General features: G+C 41.7%; 1 protein-coding gene across 1 annotated transcript; it reads right to left on the bottom strand.

Annotated features, from left to right (window-relative positions):
* Nucleotides 1-1,814: 1,814 nt before the first annotated feature.
* Nucleotides 1,815-17,543, bottom strand: LOC118802249 (cell surface glycoprotein MUC18-like). The gene is made up of 14 exons (XM_036562733.1): nucleotides 17,442-17,543; nucleotides 17,071-17,290; nucleotides 15,622-15,692; nucleotides 15,456-15,540; nucleotides 14,916-15,095; nucleotides 13,343-13,470; nucleotides 12,270-12,420; nucleotides 11,275-11,390; nucleotides 10,117-10,258; nucleotides 7,388-7,518; nucleotides 7,139-7,280; nucleotides 6,688-6,723; nucleotides 3,329-3,458; nucleotides 1,815-1,984 (listed from the first exon to the last, which is right to left on the bottom strand). Exons 1-14 carry the CDS (start codon nucleotides 17,541-17,543, stop codon nucleotides 1,846-1,848), a joined length of 1,773 nt encoding a protein of 590 aa, XP_036418626.1. The 3' UTR covers nucleotides 1,815-1,845.
* Between the last annotated feature and the right edge of the window lie 1,153 nt (nucleotides 17,544-18,696).

Genomic DNA, 18,696 nt, shown 5'->3' with positions numbered 1-18,696 from the left:
CCTAACTCCTTTAAACCCAGAGCAAGGACTGTCCAATAGGAGCATGCCTTCCCATTCCTATTGAAAAGACGTGGCCCCTGGCTAAAGGAGACTCCTGAGTTAACCTGAGTTATTATAACTGTAACTACCTCTAGCTGCACTGTGAAAGTCGTGGTGCAGATTGACTGTCTATGCATTCCATCACCCTCAGACATGTAGACCAGTGCTACAACACTAGCTTTATGTTAAATGCATTGGCAGCACATACTGAGATCATGTACACACTGGTGTTTGAACTGGGTCACACTTCCCAAAGAATTAACACAAAAAAAACTTACTCAAACACAGCAGTTAAGGAGAAGGACTCCCTCGGCCCAAGGTCAGCAGGTCAACAAGCCAAGGCGTCATGCTATTCTCTCTAAATGAACAGCCTGAGAAAACGTGCTAATGTGCCTAACAGTGAACAAAACCTTGTAGACACCAACTGACCCATCTGTGAGTTCTTTATCAGCAACCAACTTTTTACAGAACACTAGCGAAAGTCCCAATTAGCATGATGGCATCTGCAATGCTAACTGGCAAGTGTTTGTTTTCACTCACTGTTAGCAACGTTAGCACTGCTGACAGAAGTATTCCCTTAAAACGCACAGCGCGCTTCGCAGAGACGAAACATCACCCCGTTCCCCTCACCGAACACATGTAGGCGCGCAAAAAGAACCGAACAGGCATCAGGAACTTTTACATGAACAGTTATGTGCAGTGAACACATGCTGAGGTAGAAAAAAAGAGGAAGATGTGACTGAGCTCACCGTAGCCCAATACACCCAATCAGGAATACCTGCTCAGAAAAAGAAAAGAACAAAGTCCCAAGTCTTCTTTATTCAACAAAGACGGCTGCTCCACCAGACCCTATCCACACATCCTGACTCTTGATGGCTGAGTCAGTGGGGGGCACTGAACAGGGCTCAGTCCTTGGCTGCTTTCCATGTTACCTGTGTAGGTCTGCGTACTTTCTTCCAGGAAAAAAGGAGGAAAGAAAGAGAAAGAAAGATGATGTCAGTGTAAGATGAATGTTAGCCCCACTGAACCCATTTAGAATTTCCATATTATTCAGTCATTGAGCTGTGAGGCTCTTGAAGTGGTTCACTGTAGAGAAACTCACCGACTTACCTGTCTTTACGGTGGTGGTGGCTGGAACCAGGAGTCGTTTAATGTTCACTATGCAAATACAGTTTGTTTACCATCTGAAAAGTCCAGTGAACCTACACGAGTTTACATATGAAATGTTGATAATGATTTTCTTTGGGCACCGTTTCGACACCCTGTTTTACATCTACTCCATGAATGTATTCAAAAATAGCAGTTTTAGCCCTGAACCCTCTCAGCAATGTCTCAGTTATCAGGCAATGGACCTGTAACCGTTCTCTGTAATATCTTTCTGTCATAGAACTTTTGAAGGCATTAAATGCTTCAGACGTCTGGTTCCTGGAATTTTCTGACAATTCTGACTTTGTAGAATTGACCATTTCACATCAATGGTTGGCTAAATTTGTTCACATCTTAATGACTGAATTATGTGTAAAAGTTGAGAATTTCTCGCCACATCCGGGAGTGAGTGTGGTGCTGGTGCAAGTGTATCAGACACAGTAGTGTTGTTGGGGTTGCTGCAGTGGTCCACCACCCAAAAATATTCAGCTCTATGGTCAAAAAGTGACCACTGATGGAGGGCCTAAGAATGACTAATACAAACAACAGATGGGCAACAGTCTCTGCAGACCAGTAAGTTGGAGCTAGGTGTTTCTAATAAAGTGGCCAGTGAGAGTATGTACGAGAATAGAAGAGTCCACTTGCTGTCGTTCCCTCAGGTTATATAGTTACCTGGTCAGCGGGTGGTTTCTTATTGTCATGGACATCCTTCAGTGGTACCGAGGTCTCTGTCTCATCTCCCTTCACCTCCATGAAGATGCCCTCATCACTGGTTTCCTCCTTGGTGCCGAAGCGATCACTGCTGTAGAGATTGAAATGCTACACTCCAATATGCTGCAGCATTGGGGAACGGAGCTGCATGCAGAAGTACTATTCGGACGGGATTATTTTTAAATGCCGGTTGCCGGGTGTATAAACGGAAAGCGTTTACTATCTATGAAGTGAACCTCATGATCACTGACATGTTAGTAATTATTCTGTTATATCCTGTGGAAAAGGAGTTGTTCTTAAACAGACATTCTGACCTAAAACTAGAGCTGAATATGCTGTTCGTGTTTAGCAGTGTTATCTGTCCCTCAGCCTCATCGCTGTTTCCATGTTTTCATTCATCAGTGCGCTCCCACTACGATACCCAGCATGCATTATTCAAATACATCATACAACCTCTGAGAATCGACCAATCGTGACTACTAGCCTAGTCACTAATCTATGAGCTAATAAATACAACCAAGCTAGCATTAGAGTAAATCCTAGCGCAATAATCACTGATCCTACATTGTACAGAAAAACACCACTGAACCTTTTTTGTACCCGTTCAGAGAAAGAAAGCAAACTGAGGTATGGTATCTAAATATCCAGCTCCCTTGATAACTTCAGCTTTTAGCAAGTCTTCCTCATCTGATGAGTCATTTCTTCTGTTTTAGTGATCCACTCTGTACACAGTAATGACAATATGAATGAAGTTACTACAGTTATACGGCTGCAATAAGATATTCGGCCTCCGAGCAGTAACGTTAGCTATTGGCCTTCCTTCTGCGTTCACCATCTAACCGGAATAAACCCTTTCAAAACAGCCCATCCCTAAAACGTCACCCAAAAGCAGTTCCTTCCTCCTTCAAGGTACATCATCAGATGAGCTAGTGTTTTCCTAGTCTTTAAACTGTGAAACCTTGCTCTAGAAAGGACAAGTGTGAGCCTGTTTACAACAGATGTAGTGATGGTAAAGCCTGCCATGTTGGCCAGAGTCCCTTCAAGTATGGAGGCACTCAAGTGTGCGACAAAGAACAATACATATCAAATCAAATCAAATCAAATCAAATCAGATTTATTGTCACATCACAAGAGTACAGGGACACAGGTGAGTGAAAAACTTGAGTGCGAGTTCCACAAATTATGCAGAGAACAGTATTTACACATAGATAAACAAAACTATAGATAGGATAGAAGGGAGCTCGCAACACGGCAGCCATACTCGGCGCCATCTTGAATTTGTGTGTATGTTTTACATATGATGTAAAACTTTCCGTGTGAATCTTGTAGACTTTGTGATCTTTGTAATACATACATGTTGCAGACATCCTGTGGTAACAGTACACAAATATTTGGAAAAGTTAATACCGAATAATACCGAAGAAACACTTACATCTTGTGTTTGCCAGAACGTCCGCACGGTAACTTGCCCTTCTTGTACACGAAGAAGAGGATGCTGCCAAAGACGGCCAGGAAAAGAATGCTGACAACAATGACCTTGTTGGCCAGTTCGCTGCTATCGACTAGAGGAACAGTGAAGACAGGCTGTGCGTTAGCAGTACAATAGGCTGCCAATAGCCTATTAGCATGTTAACAAATATTAAGAACCCAAAGAAGGTCATGGCAAGTGATACAGTGTAATGTTTTATACTGAAAGGGAAAGTTCACCAAATCTTCCCAATCTTCCTCCTGTATTCATACACCAAGTGCTTCTGATGCTACAGAACCAAGAATACTATTGTGTTCAACTAGTCTTGCTGGAGCCAGACATCATCTCGAAACAAAAATGTCTGAGCACAACCATGAGCGGTTTTGGGCTAAATGTGGGCTGGACCATAGACTTATTAGCATGAAAACAAACTGAGTCTGAAATTTTCTAACCCAATCCAATGGCTTGTGAAGGTGGAGCTCAAAGTGGTGAGCGATGGTGAACTCAGTAGCCTGTTGTGTGTTATCAGTCGTACTGAACATTAAAGGAGCATGGGCGAGGGGAATTGGGGTTTCAGAGGGGCGTAACCCTGTCAGCGGCAGATTTCACCACAATCCAGAACCAAGCGTTTAACAAGGTGCCCTGAGACGTGGACTACGAGATCACGTCTGGCACCACGAGAACAAGACTAGGGATGGATATCGATTCTTGTAGGGCACTGTTGAGTAAGTCCGACATATTTCTGTAAGCGTCTTAATCATAAAATAGAATTCCAGAATGATTCTGAGGGCGTTATAAAATTCCACAGTGCACTCACCACAGATCACTACATCGGCTGAATGTATACCAAAGCGCACTGCAAGTCTCTGTTACTAAGCAATGGGCGGAGGAATGTTAACTAACATTAACAGTGGCCACTGCGCCGATGAAAAGAAAACCTGCCAGCCTCTATTACTGCAATCTTTTAAAACTTCTGTTTAATTCAATCGTTAAGATGTAAACAAAGTCAAAGGCTTTGAGTGTTTTGATATGAAACTGTTCACTGCAGAAATAACTTACCGACTCCGATTTCTTCACAGTAGTTGTGATGGGAATCAGGGCTTATGATACAGCCATTTTATTCACTCTCTAACACCACCAGTGAGCTTACAAGTGTCTACGTTTTTATATGTAATACTAAAAAGGTTCAAATAGAGGTAAATCTGAAAAATACCTTTTCTGGGGGGATTATTTTACTGTACAAAGTCTCTGCGTGCATCTAACAGCCAGGAATGGACTGAAAAAAGGTTCATCTCAGTACTGTCACAAAACAATGTTTTGGACATCAAGTCCTCCAGTGCTAACATTATTGACACCACTAGTATTGCCAGGATCAGTGCTGTGTTCTGCTCATATATAATAGTACTTCACAAAACTCAGTTACAAACCAATTCACGGCATGGCAGCAGCTGGAATAAACTCTGGTTTTAACAAAAGTAGGGATGTGCACGGGCGCTCAGGTAACCATTCAAGGTGCCAGCATTTTAACGCTATAATCACTATTTAGGTACTTGTTACGTTTCATCACAGGAAGACAGACAAAATATACAGGCTGACAATTTGGTGCAACATTGATTTTATATTTATATATAGCTGAACTGTGAAAGTTTTGCTCATACTTGGGAATAAGTACTTTGCCTTGATGTGGGCGCTTTTGCACTGGTAAGAACGTGGGGACAGGGACTGCACGGCTCTCAGAGCTGAAAAGCTAGGCTGATGTTAAATCTAGAAACAGTATTGAAACTGTATTTTTCTAACAAACCAGAATGATTTCGTATTATCCACTGAAGAGGAAAAAAGCCTCTCCATCAACATGCAGGGTTGTACTGGTTAGCGGTTGTTTTAGCTCATTAGGTCATTTGAGGCAATCTGCTCCTCTCCATTAATAACGTGATTTCTCAGCCTTGTTGTTGCATTTATTCAGCTATTTTGAATAATAGAGCATGTTTTGAAATGTATTTCTCTGCGTGCTGTTAAATTTTTGTGTAACACCAGTGCTGTCACCTTCGAAAGGTAAGTTACAGCGCTACACACTTCAGCCAAAACCCGTCCTTTTTTGTCTGTTTTTTCCTTCTCAGTGGTGAACCATTTTGTGAACTCTTACAAATACCTGAATATAACAGTTAGTCGGCATGCACAACCCTAACCAGAAGAGCTATAAGTTGAGCTTACAATGAAGATGAATAATGTTTTAATGAACTTTCCTGCTAATACAAAAGATAAACAAACCCCCAAATCTTTTTCCGGTCAGAATTTAAAACCAAGGACATGCAAAATATCAGCAATAAAACATAACAAAACTAAATCAGTTTTCCTTAAATCAAGTGAATGAAAACGATCTAAATTTACATTTTACATTTAAACGATGTATTCTGTGCTTTGTGTAGACAGACAGCACCTAATCTGATCTAATATTTTACACTAACGTTAAATCCTTATTCTCTGCTTATTTTGCTCGTTATTCTTGTGTAACTGTTTGCTGTCCGGTGTGGTCCAGAGGAGGATGGGTTCTCCTTTTCAGTCTTGGTTCCTCTCAAGGTTTCTTCCTCTTGTCTTAGGGAGTTTTTCCTTGCCACTGTCTCCACTGGTGACGCTCATGGGGGTTTGGACCCGGATTTTTCTGTAAAGCTACTTTGTGACGACACCTGTTGTAAAAAGCACTATATAAACTTTGACTCGACTTGTTGCAACTAAATGCTACAAGTCATCATCTCTGCATGCTCTTGTGAGAGGCTCACTCTCCTCTGAGAGCAGATAATCCTCGCTGCAGAGAAGATGCGCTCTGATGGAGCGGATGGGAAAGCGGAGAACGCTTGTGGCAAATTTCTCTATGAACAGTTAAATTTGAATGATTTTGTAAACATTACATTTCAACACTTGTAACCCTTTGTCCAGTTGCCCTGTACGTTCTACCTCCTTTGCAAACGTTCAGGAAAAACAGAAAACTGTTTGGAAGCGCTGTCCTCAGTTCACCAAATTTGATGATGATGTCACCTGATGATGTCACCAACTAATCGACTACTACATTAGTTGCCAACTAATTTGGCCGTCAATTTTAGTCGACTGAGTTGAATAACTGTTGCACCCTTACTACACACGGAATTTTAAATATGCCCAGGAACTGGTGAGGGGAGCCCATCTAACTTCTGCACTGCTTCCACAAAAAAGGAAGGCATTATTCATAAATGTCTGACCATTCCCTGTATGGTGTGGATGGATATCGGGAGGCAGAAATGAAAGCTGGGGTTTGGGGTGAGGGGGTTGCAGCTGTGAGAGGTCGTTACCTGCAGTGTTGTTTAAGGTCGTGCTCATGATGGGAACTGTGGAGAGATGCAAAGAGAATGCAACTTTACACTCAGCACAAACCACTAAATATCTCATATCTGCTTGTGTAACTGTTTCACACTCGCTGACCTTCCTGAAGTCAAATGACCAGTTTATATTTCTCTAGTTGCATTGATAGTGTGATCTCTGTAGCACCTTCCATTACATGTACTGCTATTTTAATTAACCCTCAGAAACAGTTATAAGCAGCCATAACAAAAGCGTCTATTTCTCACTTTCACACAGTTGAAATAAGCAAATTAAAATTCAAACCGAACTGTAACTTGGTACATCACTAACCACATAGTTAACAACAGAAATAATGGTAGACTTCTAAGGGTAAATTAAGGACACCGTGACAGTGGTTCTTGATGAGTTTGGCTAGAGTTGTCCAGAATCTGTGAAACTTACTGCCTCTGATGAAGTAGCTCTTGGTCTCCCCCCCAATTTTGTTTGTAGCATTGCACGTGGCCACAGTGTCTCTAGACACTTTCAGAGTTATTATGCTTTGAACAGAGTCCTCTGTCTCTTTTCTCACAACCTCTCGCCAGACCTGAAAACAATTACAACCCAAAGGTCAACAGCTCACCCCTACAAATATGTATTAGGAGCCAAGGTCAGTGTGTTTAAAAGCCCTCAAAGGTGTTGTGTGTTTCTTACAGGGCTACCGCTGATGCTCCAAGTAACTGTGGGTCTGGGGTATCCTCCTGCATCACATATCAGATTCACCCACTTCCCCACATCCTCACTCATGTTCACCTCCTTTTTCTCATCTCTCAACTGAGGAGCACCTGCAGGAGATCAAAGCCCAGCACAATTAAACTAACGTGCGTGTATTTACCGAGCAGAGAGTGAGTTAATGCACTTTAACTATTAGAAGTAGCATGTTGTAATTTTATAGGACTTATTTTTCACTCGTAACATCGAAACAAGCTCTTATTGAAACTGCACTTTCTGACACTCTAACAAACTCGAAGTCAGAAGTGTACTGACTCAAACTTGCACCGACAAAATGTAAGTTGAGTGTAAATGTTGTTAATTACGTAATAAATTATGTAATTACTTACTTATGTAATTACATAATAATTAAATGACTGCATTAACTACCACGGGCGTAACAACACACTCAGCCCCCGATTTGATGCAGTTCTCAATACTGGGTTCACAATTCGCATTTGAATTGTAAAAAATGACGACTGCCTGCTTAAACGGTGCTGACTGTGCAACTGCATTCGATCCCGTAAGTAATATGCCTATTCTCCACAATGCCCTGTCACATTTCTGATTTGTCATGAGGCACTGTTACACCACTATTAACTACACTTTTAAAGAGCTTTGTTGAAACTCTGTGCAACGAGAGCACTGCTAACGATGAAGGAAGGTGTGCTGTCAAAGAACGGTAGAAGGGAAAAATAGCTACAACTCACTATTATCCATATTAGTATTCCTTTAGCCTTATGATGCCTTATTACGATGCCAAAATGTAGCTACTTCTGCTGTTTAATCTGCTCCTCTCCATTAATAACGTGATTTCTCAGCCTTGTTGTTGCATTTATTTGATATGTACAGATCTAACAAAACCAACACATTTTAGATTGTATTCAGTTTGTGTCATAAACTATGTTTTTCAGCAGGAAAAAATGAACGGAAATGATCAGTTGTAGTAAAAAATCTGAATACCCCTAGCCAATTTACATGTTTTGCTGTTTATCGAGGTGAAAATAAGTTAAAACACGTCCTCCACAAAGAACGTACATTTAAATTTAAACATGGTCATCTTCTGTAAATTTTAGCGCATATTTTCTGTTTCTTTTGCTGAGTTGAACATGTTGATGTAAAAAATATAAAATGTGCTTTAGCTTTTGCTCAGGCTACATTTTTTGTTAAATTCAGCAAGTAAACAGAAGCTGTGTATTCAAACGTGCAGAGTCCAGAGTTCTCTGTAGAGCAGGAGTTCTCAACCTTTTTCACCCACCTGTTCATAACTAGAAAGCATAGCGGCCCACAAAAAACTAAAATCAACTTTTTTAAATAGTTTTTTCTTATTCGCCCACACAGAAACCTCTGAATTAGGGCCTGAAAAAAGATCAGATCGTCCATTTCACTTCAATCACAAAAAACTAAATTTGCAGTTATGCTAAAAAACATGTTTAAAAAAAAACGTTTGCAGAGATGTCAAAAAAGGGCAAAAAGAAAAAAAGGGCAAAAAGAAAAAAAGGTAGATGCAGATGTGACTGTGATTTGGAGCTGCAGTCCATCGCGAATTCACTGAAAACACTCTTGTGGCTCCCACAGGAGTCACTGTTTGGTCTGTAGTCTCTTTAGTTTTGAGGGTTTTAGCGCCTCATCTGAAATAAACCTCACTCCACTCACACTTTTGGATCAGCGTCGCTACAATCAACAACAATGATAAACCTTACTTGATATCGGCTTCTTTTCATTAGTTTATCAGGCTGAGTTTATCTACTCACGTCGCTGATTCTCAGCCAGAAATCAAACGCAGATCTTCGCTATTATTTTAAGGCTCGTCTGTCGTTTTTATCGGCTGCAGCTCGAGCTGCAGGAACAACATGTGAGCAATAAGTCTGACGTTAAAACAGGCAGATTATACTGACAGTACAGCGCCGATGTGCTGGTAGAAGAAGAGGAAAGACGGCTCTACTGACGATTCCCTCGTTTCATCATAAAACGCGTCCCACCGGCAGTGAACTGAACAGGTCCGGTTGGAAGCAGATCGAGACCCGCGGGTTTCGGCTGTTTGCTTCAGACCCGAGTACGGGTGAAGTGTTCACACACGTCAGAACGGAGCGAACCAAAGAAAAGAGTTTGATAGGTCCGCACCGAGCAAGGTAGGAGAAACACCCTGAGGAACCAATCCATCTCCGGCTAACTGCCCTGTGCGCCAGCGGCTGCATCGCCTCATACGTCACTACCGACCCACTGCGAACCACTGCCTCCCCCTGAGTTCAGGCCCACGGACCACTAGAGAGTGCTTCACGGCCCACTGGTGGAGAAACCCTGCTGTAGAGGATGTGTTCACTTATTTTCACTTAGGAAATCAACAAAACATGGCACTTGACCAGGGGCGCACAAAATTCTGCACACGACTGTACTGGCTGCGTTTTATTGTTACTCTGATCAAACAAATCAACAGGAAGTGCTTCCAGAGAGCTTCTTTTACACGGTGACGGAAAGCACGGCAGCATATGTTCTACACTCCGGTCTGTTCCACTGTGGCCAACGCGGACATGCCAGCCCTGTAACGGCTCTGAAGGCAGATTGACAGGAGTTAAAGGGAACGTCACTCAAGTTTCTGAACAAACAGGCCACTGACTCGCAATGTAGGCTTAATCCACTGTACTGCTGATAATGGAGTGCCTGTGATTTACCCTGCACAATGATGTGGACTGATCCTCCGGTCTGCAGAGCTGGCAGGGACAGAACGGTCACCTCACAGTGGTAATGTCCAGTTGTTTCAGATGTAGCGTCCTGCAGATGCAGCGCATTTCCCTTTCCAATCTCTACACCATTCTAACCACACAGAGACAGACATACGGTCAGACTGAGGGAATAATTATTGATATGTTGTAGATCAAATCATTTCATTGCTCTAATAGTACCAGTGTAGCTTTCAAATCATTTCTACGAAGCTGTAAGAAACGTTGATCAGAGCGGTGAAAAAGCTAAGGAAGCTCTGCAGCACTGAGAATGAAGTAATAATATAACTAATCCACTCAGCCTCAATTCTGAAAGGTGGTGATCAGTAACATTTTACGTTAAAGGCAGCAAATGGATCATTAACTCCATTTCACTGTGTTGCTTATAATATTGCTTATCACATGTGAACCTTTAATGGCCCACACACTTTAAAAAGGACGGTTCTTCAAGGGCTCTTTAGTAAAGAAAACGGTTCTATATAGAACCATGAACACTCAAATGACCCTTTGCATGATTAAAGAGTTGTTTGCATCCTTTTTGAAAAGGCTTCTATACAGCACCAGAAAGGGTTCTTCTACTGTTACAGGCTCAACATCATAACAATAGAAGAATGCTGTTTGGTGCTTTATAGAACCCTTTTCAAACAGGTTCTATGCAAAACCATGTAAAACAGTCCCCATCAATCTGCAGAACCATTTTCTTTACTAAAGAACCCTTGAAGCAATGTCATATTTGAGAGTGTAGACCCTGCATATCTTACTGGTCTTTTAAAGCGTGATGGCCGTCCAGACAAGATCACTTACAGCTCAGCTGTTGGAAAATCATTCTCCTGCTGGAGCGTTCCTGCCCTTTTCCTTGTCTGCTCCTTCCAGGTTTACCAGCTCCACGTCACTGTGTACCCTGTGTCTTGTCTGTCGCTAAGCCCCCTCACTTTCCTTGCGTACATACACCCCATTTTTGTCTTGTGGTTGTCTCAGGTTTGTAAGTGATGCATGCTGGTTTTGTGTTGCTCTTGTGGCTTTTTGGAACTGAATTTCAAAATGTGACTGTCAGTGTAGATATGAGAGACTAGGAGCTGCTGAACAGTGGGACGGTGTGAACGTACGTACCTTACTCCACACAGCGCTCGTATCCAGAGAAGATAAGGCATTACAGGTGGCGGTCAGGTTCTCCCCCTCCTGCATAACCTCAGGGTCTCTGGGGACCATGACAGCTGGGTCCAGATCTGTGCACACACACACAGAGGCAAACACACACGCATGCACTGTCACATAATCTGTGCTAAGAACTTTGGTCTCCTCTTTGAGTTTATTACCGTCTGCCTTCGGGAGAGAATTTACCAGGCATGTTTCACAGTTAAAGAGTCGATGTTCTACGCCGCTCTGCGTCTATTTGTGCTGGTGCGTTTAGACCAGAACTTTCCCCACCAGCAACAATACAAGACAATGCAGTTAGAGTCGTGTGCAGGTTTGAGCACCCCAGTCAAATGCAGCTACACGTTTTGTTGATTTTCTATGTGAAAATAAGTTAACACACCCTCTGCAGACAACACACTAAAGCCGATTTGTCATTTAAGCTGTCAATAAAGATTGATTTGTCAATAAAGCTGCTGGTGTTCTGAGAACAATGGACTGACCACCCCAGTGTCCAGACCTCACATCGAAGGGTGGACTTTTGCACAGCAGTGTAAATGTGCTGGTATTTATAACATCACAAAAACATTCAAAGCAGGCTTTTCGGTGCTTCATTTCTGAGTAGAACGTAAAGGGAATGAACGGTACATTTTAAAAACAATGTTTACAAATTACATCAAGCTTTATTATTCAAAACGAGCAAGCAAGACGTGTTTTCCATGATATGGGCTTTGCTGAAAGGATACATCACCCTAAAATGTTAATGTTGTTAATAGGGAATTATACTTAGCAACAGGCAATTCCTGCTGCTGCAAAACCGTTCCAGCAACATGATTTCTCCAGACGTCTCGCTTCCACAACAAAGACCAGAACCCAGTCAGCAGAATCAGGTTTAAGCAGCGCCGTCTGATTGGAAATCTGGATCAAGTTCAGTGCCCAGGATGTTGAGTGTTAGAGCTGCAGCTACTCACAGTGCACGGTAAGCTGGAGATTCCCCACCACGTCCTCATAGTCTGTGGAGTCCACGTCTAGAGCACGGCAGAGATACTTGCCGCTGTCGTCACGGGTCACCTCCTTTAGCACCAGCAGGTCATTATCAGCCTCCAGCTTCTCTTCTGGACGCTACAGAGGACACAGAGGACAGACGGCAGAAAACCACTGATCACTCTACGCTGGTGTAGAGTTCAGAGCAAGCAGTAATGTTTATGTATTGTTGCTGTATGAGCAAAACCAAGTACCTCCAAAATGGTAACTTACAGGAGAAGGGAAAAAAATGTTTTTGGAATATTTATTTTGGTCCATTAATCTTGAAAATTTAACACAACGCAAAGGGTAATTGGTGTTTTCAATTTACGTAAACGAGTGAAAAGCAGCAAATGTGGAGGTTTTTGCACAACATTGATATATTATTATTACTTTATTTGTTCAAATTTGCACTGCCAAAAGTATGAGGACATCATGGCTTCTTTATATAAGCATCTGCCTAGTTTACTGAGTCTATCATTTGTAATTGCACCTTCAGTCAAACTGCATGTTTTGTTGATTTTCTAAGTGAAAATAAATGAACAAATCCCCTACAGGGAACACGCTTTATTATGACATTTTTTTCTGTAAATCCTAGTTCAAATTTCTATTTATTTGCTTAGTTTAACATAAAAAATAATAAAATATTCCATAACTTTCACAAAGGCTATATTTAATGTTTCATTTTTTCCCCATATGTTTGATTCAGTGAATGAACAGCAGTAGAAGGGCGTGTTAACTTTCCACTTCAGAATCAACAAAACGTAATTTGACGAGGGGCTATGAGACCTTTGTATTTGACTGTATGTAACTACAATAAAAACAGCTGTATAAACACAGATGGTCATGATTATTTACGTTTACTGGTTTAGACAATGAATAAAATGTCTATACTCGTGTTGAAGACATCGTGACCCCTTGCTCTACAATGCACCTTTTCTTATCATTCCACTCTCAATGACTCTGTATGTCTCAACTATTAAATTATGCAGATTAAAAAAAACTGGGGGACCATTCTCACTTGTTCTCGACTGAAAGTGACGGGTGGCAGGGGGCTGCCATTGCCACGGCAACGGATCTCCACTGTGTCTCCTTCTTTGACCAGACCCCGGGGTGATTCCCTCCACATCTCGACTTTGGTCGTGGGGTCTGTGGGACACAAAAAAAGCAGAGACGCTCAGCCATTTGGGTCCCTGTCCCATTTCTTACTTTTACCCCTACCCCTTGTTTTCGAGAGTTGACCCTTGGAACTGAGTTACAGGGTAGTGGTTGAAATCTTCCCTCTGAAATGGGACCCTCAAATAAAAAGAGCATCACTTCATTAACAGCTACCAGCGCTGCTCTGTAGGCGACCCTGCCAGTCTGCAGTGACAGCAGAGGAGGGTAAAGTTCAGCTCCTCACTGCTGGGCTTTAGTTACACTTAGGGCATCATATGCATATCATTAACGTACAATTATTAACATACAATACAATGTATTTCATGTCATTCTTAATTATTAACAATTTTTTATATATTTACTCGCTCAATCTGAAGTCTGAAGAACAATATTTTGAAACCTGACAAATAAACAGAAATTAAGCCTCTTACTTAAAGCAAAAGTTTGGCAAAAAATCAGATGTGGCCCATTTTCCTCTTATACCAGATACAGGCAATCAGCCAAGACATGTTTAGAATACAAATTGTGCTTCTTTAGTTTGGTGCTGGAGCTACATGGCTAATGTTGCTAACCAAACACTTGAACTCAATAGTCACTCAAATCATTTCTGTAAAAATATGTTCACAAAAATCTTTCAACCCAATTAACCCACATCCAAGTCTTCACCAAGGTTGTGCAGACTTGTCCATGTGGTTTAGAGTATGACTTACTGTGCACCACAAAAATGAACCAAACTCCTCCAGCCATTTCAGACAACATCAGCACCGGAATTCACAAAGCAGGACTGATCTTGGATCAGAATCCTTCGTATTTATGATAGTCGTTTTCACAAATACTGGTTGTAGATCAGCACTTCTACTCCTGAGGTGGTGTGTGAGTACACTGCTGTCTAAACTGGCTGCTCGCAATTTTGTTCATTTTTATAGTTGTACAGTGAGTCATACTGTGCTCTTAACCACACTGACAAGTCTGCGTGACCTGAAGACCTGGATGCGTTTTTTTTGTGGGTTGAAAAGTTTTAGTCATACATTTTTATAGAAAATAGGCTGTTTGGGTGACTACTGAGTTCTAGTGTTTGTTAGTAACGTTAGCCTCACCGCTCCATTCCTTTACGAGTCAAAGTACATCTGATTTAAGAAATCAGAACCAATTCCACACTGCAGAGGACGTGCAGCCATTTCTGCCTTAATCTCCTCAAATTCAGTCTTTTTCACTCGCCATCATCTTAACAATGAAACTGTCTCTCTCAGAGCTTGCTCTGTTACACTGACTGGCAGGTCCTGCTGTGAGTGGATCTCCTGAGAATTTGTTGTTTTGGCCATATGTCGCCCTGTAGTAACAAGAACTCTCTCATATTTTGGAAGTGCATTCAGCTCGGCCTTCATTAAGAAGTCACGGGCAAACAGAACAAGTGGTGAGGCAGTGTGGAGACTCACAGTGCACACTGATGTTGACCCTTTTGGACTCGACCGTTCGGGCAGCCCCAGGGACGTAATAGACGACGCTGCAGAAGAAGTGTACGTCCTTGTCCTCCTTGGTCACCTTATACTGGAGCTCACTCTGCACTGTGAACAGCCCAGTGGAGTCCTTGGATACCAAAGTAATCACGTGCACCTCTGAGATAACACATACACAAGCTTTCCTTTAAACTGACAGACAGAGAGGAAACACTGAGCTCCTGGAGTGAAAACAGAACTGTGGTGTATCGCAATAATTTCAACACGTTTCCCGGTACTCAAGCAACTACCTACTGGCTTCTATTAGAAGTGTGATCTGAGTCAAGGGGTTTTCCTATTCTTTTACTAAGTAAAGGAAAACGTGTTTAAATTATTGTCGTGCCAAACTATTGTACGCTACAGATGCAGCAAATAGAGATCAAGCTGAAAAATGCTGGAGTGTTCCTTTAAGTCTCGTTACACAACACAGTAAATAACTTTCAGGATAAGACAAATGGATCTATTCTCTGTTTTACTTACGGCCATATTTGTGGCACAGCACACTGTTGTTGCGATACCAAGTGATGTTGGGCTGGGGGTAGCCTTTACATTCACAAGTTGCGATCTAGTCATGGGATAAATAAAACATATGGACATCACACACTCGGAACCAACATAACTAGCAGGGCTTGAGACTGACACTGACCTTCGATGGTAAGATATTGGCCACAGAAACCCCAGAATGGACAGCTTCAATCACAGGAGGCTCTGGAGGGTCTAAACAGAACAAACCGAAGCAAAAATCATTTCTTATGGGGAAAACACAGTAGAACTTCATTTACTCTTGTACTTTTATTAAAAAGACATAGTGTTAGGGCTCCCGAGTGGCACAACCGTCTAAGCGTTGGCCCTGTCATCAGGAGATCGCGAGTTAGATCCCTGGTGATGCTACAGTCGTCCGTAGCCGGGAGTCCGAGAGAGCACAATTGGCCTCGCTCTCTCTGGGTGGGTAGGATGCCCCCCCCACCTTCTCCCCCCATCACGTGCAGGCGTCTGTTAGCTGACGTAACAGATCTGGCGGTTGGCGCTTTCCTCCGAGCGCGTTCGGCTGTCCAGTGACGTTGCGTGAGCGGCAGTTCGAAAAGAAGCAGTGGCTGGTTTCACAGGTCTCGGAGGAAGCCTGTGTTAGCCTTCACCCTCCTAGCGTTGGTAGTATTGTGTGACTGGGGGAGTCCTAACTAGCGGGTGGAATTGGAGACGACTAAATTGGGGAGAAAATTGGGTAAAAATCCAAAAAAAAAGACAGTGTTCTTTTGATTTTATCTTCTTTTTTGTCATGAGCTGTTTGATGTAAATACTGTAGGAGCCACACTGGTGTGTAGGTCACTCTTGAAAATGTGATGCAATGATTTAGTTCTGACATTGGGTGGCGAGGGTGAGCACAGGTGCATATATGATGGTACCATAGAAGCACAGGTCAGCACCAGGGGTACCACACAGGTGTTTACCAGCAGTAAAGAATAAAAAAGGCAATGGAAACTTTTTTGCTGCTCAAACTATGGAATAAACGACAATAAACCCCTGGACACTATTATAGCTGCTGTGCAAGCCTATGGTCTACGGTGCTCCAAGTGATCTCTGCATGTATGTTTTCTCAGGATAAATGCCACTACATATACAATGATCTACACAGCTCCATTTACATACCATGAGCAGCACTTTATGTTGCAGTTTTACATAGGAAAGATGCTAATTAATTTTATTACTATATTATTATTAGTAGTAGTAGTAGTAATGATAACTCACAATGATTTAATTACGATTCTTTAGGAAATTACTGTGTATCAGGATTTCGTCTACTTAATTTAATTCTACTGTTTTTGGATGATTTGAATGTATTATCAAAAATACACCAGTGAGTGAATACATTAACGTAACTCCAGGAACAGTACACAGCACAGTTAACACAGACAATAATAACAACACCCCCAGCCGTTTTACAGAAATTAATATTTTAAAAAAGCCTGAGGGCCAAAAAATGAACACATAAGCCACTACCTAGCTTCCATTCATTTTAACACCCCTAATTATTATTATTATTATTATTATTATTATCATTATTATTATTATTAAAAGAAACAGACTCACCAAAGACCCTTTAGGTGGAGCCTGCCTTCTTCTATGCCTGCTGCCAGGCCATCCACCAGGCAGAAGAACTCCCTCTCGTCAGACAGTTCCACGTTCTCGATGGTCAGGATTTCTTCACCACTGTGCCCTGCCACGTGGATGCGTTTAGTGTACTCTGTGTTTTTATCCTGGATTCGCGTAGTCAGGTCACTGTAGGCTATCCTAATTCTTTTTCCCTGATGATTTTTCTGAGGTTCATGGGAAATGTAGTTTAGTTATACAAGATGCTCATACTGAAATCAAAAATGTCTCCTTTTGGAAAAGCCAGCCGAACACTTGCTCATTTTTGTCAGTACAGCTACCAACTACGAGCTGGCGACAGAAATTAGTGGTACATACCACAAACCACTGCACCTCCACTGCGCTGACAGTTTCAGAGAAATTGTACAGGCAGCGGATTTCTGCTGAATCAGTCCTATAAACTTCAGCGTCGCCCACCATTTCCACGCTCACCGTGGCTCCAACTGCAAATAAAAAAAAAGACAACAGCAAAAGATTTGTGCAAAAAGGCAAGAGAATATGGCCATAATAAAAAAAATATTTTTACATTCAACCCTTTAACGTCTTGTATTTCTCTTAAAATGTGTTAATATTTATTTATGATGTTTGAGTGAGTTTGTGCCAAAACCGTCCTAATTTAATTACATGACCGTTTTCCAATCCCTCTGATTCTATTACAAATAAACAGGCTGCTGTTGTTATGGTTTCTTGAAGACTGCTATAACTAAATAATCTCTGACCTCAGTGGCTGGCCCTGTTCATTCAAAACACAGTCATATGACATACGTCAACATGTTGGCTTTTGTGACGTCTTTAGTGACATAAGCTGTTTTTAGCTTAGTTTCCATTTACGGCCTGTACAGACTAAGAATGCAAGGTAAGCAGGTGTTGGAAATGGACCATTTTACAATGTTTACATCTTTTTATTAAAAAAAAAGCCAATTCCAGGGATAATTCCATGATATGGGCACTTTAAATCATGAATGTCAGTGTTTTACAACAAAAAAAGCGCCGTCACACAAGACTTAAGCTATGTTGGTAAGACACTGAAACATGGGCCAGGAAGAAAGACAGTTAGAGAAAATAGGCAATATCATGCCAAGATTTCTCTTTTTAGCTGATATGGATCTTCCTTTCTTTGGACTCAAACCTTTTCCTTCGTTCAACATTTTAGTTCAGTTAGCAATATTTTACATCCATTTAAACCTTTTAAACCGGCCAAAAATTGCATGTCTCAGTCAGCTTTCAAGTGGTTGTTTTTTCTTGGGCACTAATGGAGGCAAATGTGAAAGTCACAGTGTGTTTGTGTGTCTGCCAAAGAACACCTGCCTGTATAATTTGGTGTACTTCAGCCACTGCAGTGCAAAACCAACTACACCAAATGAAAAAGACATGACGTCACAAAAACCAAACTTTAGCAAACAACCTAGGTGTGAAAAGTCTTAATTATTTGGTTTATTAGAGCAGAGAAAATTCCAAATTGACCATTTGAACATTTTCAGTACAGTTTTCTAAACCACACCACTTGTACACACATTCCATTTCATGCATTCAAATGTTCTCCACAGTGCAGCAGATCACTGCATGTGTTTAA

The sequence above is a fragment of the Colossoma macropomum genome, unplaced genomic scaffold, assembly GCF_904425465.1.
Source record: "Colossoma macropomum unplaced genomic scaffold, Colossoma_macropomum, whole genome shotgun sequence".
Taxonomy (NCBI): Eukaryota; Metazoa; Chordata; class Actinopteri; order Characiformes; family Serrasalmidae; genus Colossoma; species Colossoma macropomum.
This window is presented reverse-complemented; position numbering and strand designations above follow the sequence as displayed.

Coding starts and splice junctions, on each gene's coding strand:
- LOC118802249 (XM_036562733.1), bottom strand. CDS start 17,543: ATGGTGGGCGACGCTGAAGTTTATAGGACTGATTCAGCAGAAATCCGC. Junction 15,693..17,070: donor AGGCAGGCTCCACCTAAAGG/GTCTTTGGTGAG, acceptor TGTTCTGTTTAG/ACCCTCCAGAGCCTCCTGTG. Junction 15,096..15,455: donor GCTGTGCCACAAATATGGCC/GTAAGTAAAACA, acceptor GTGTTATCTCAG/AGGTGCACGTGATTACTTTG.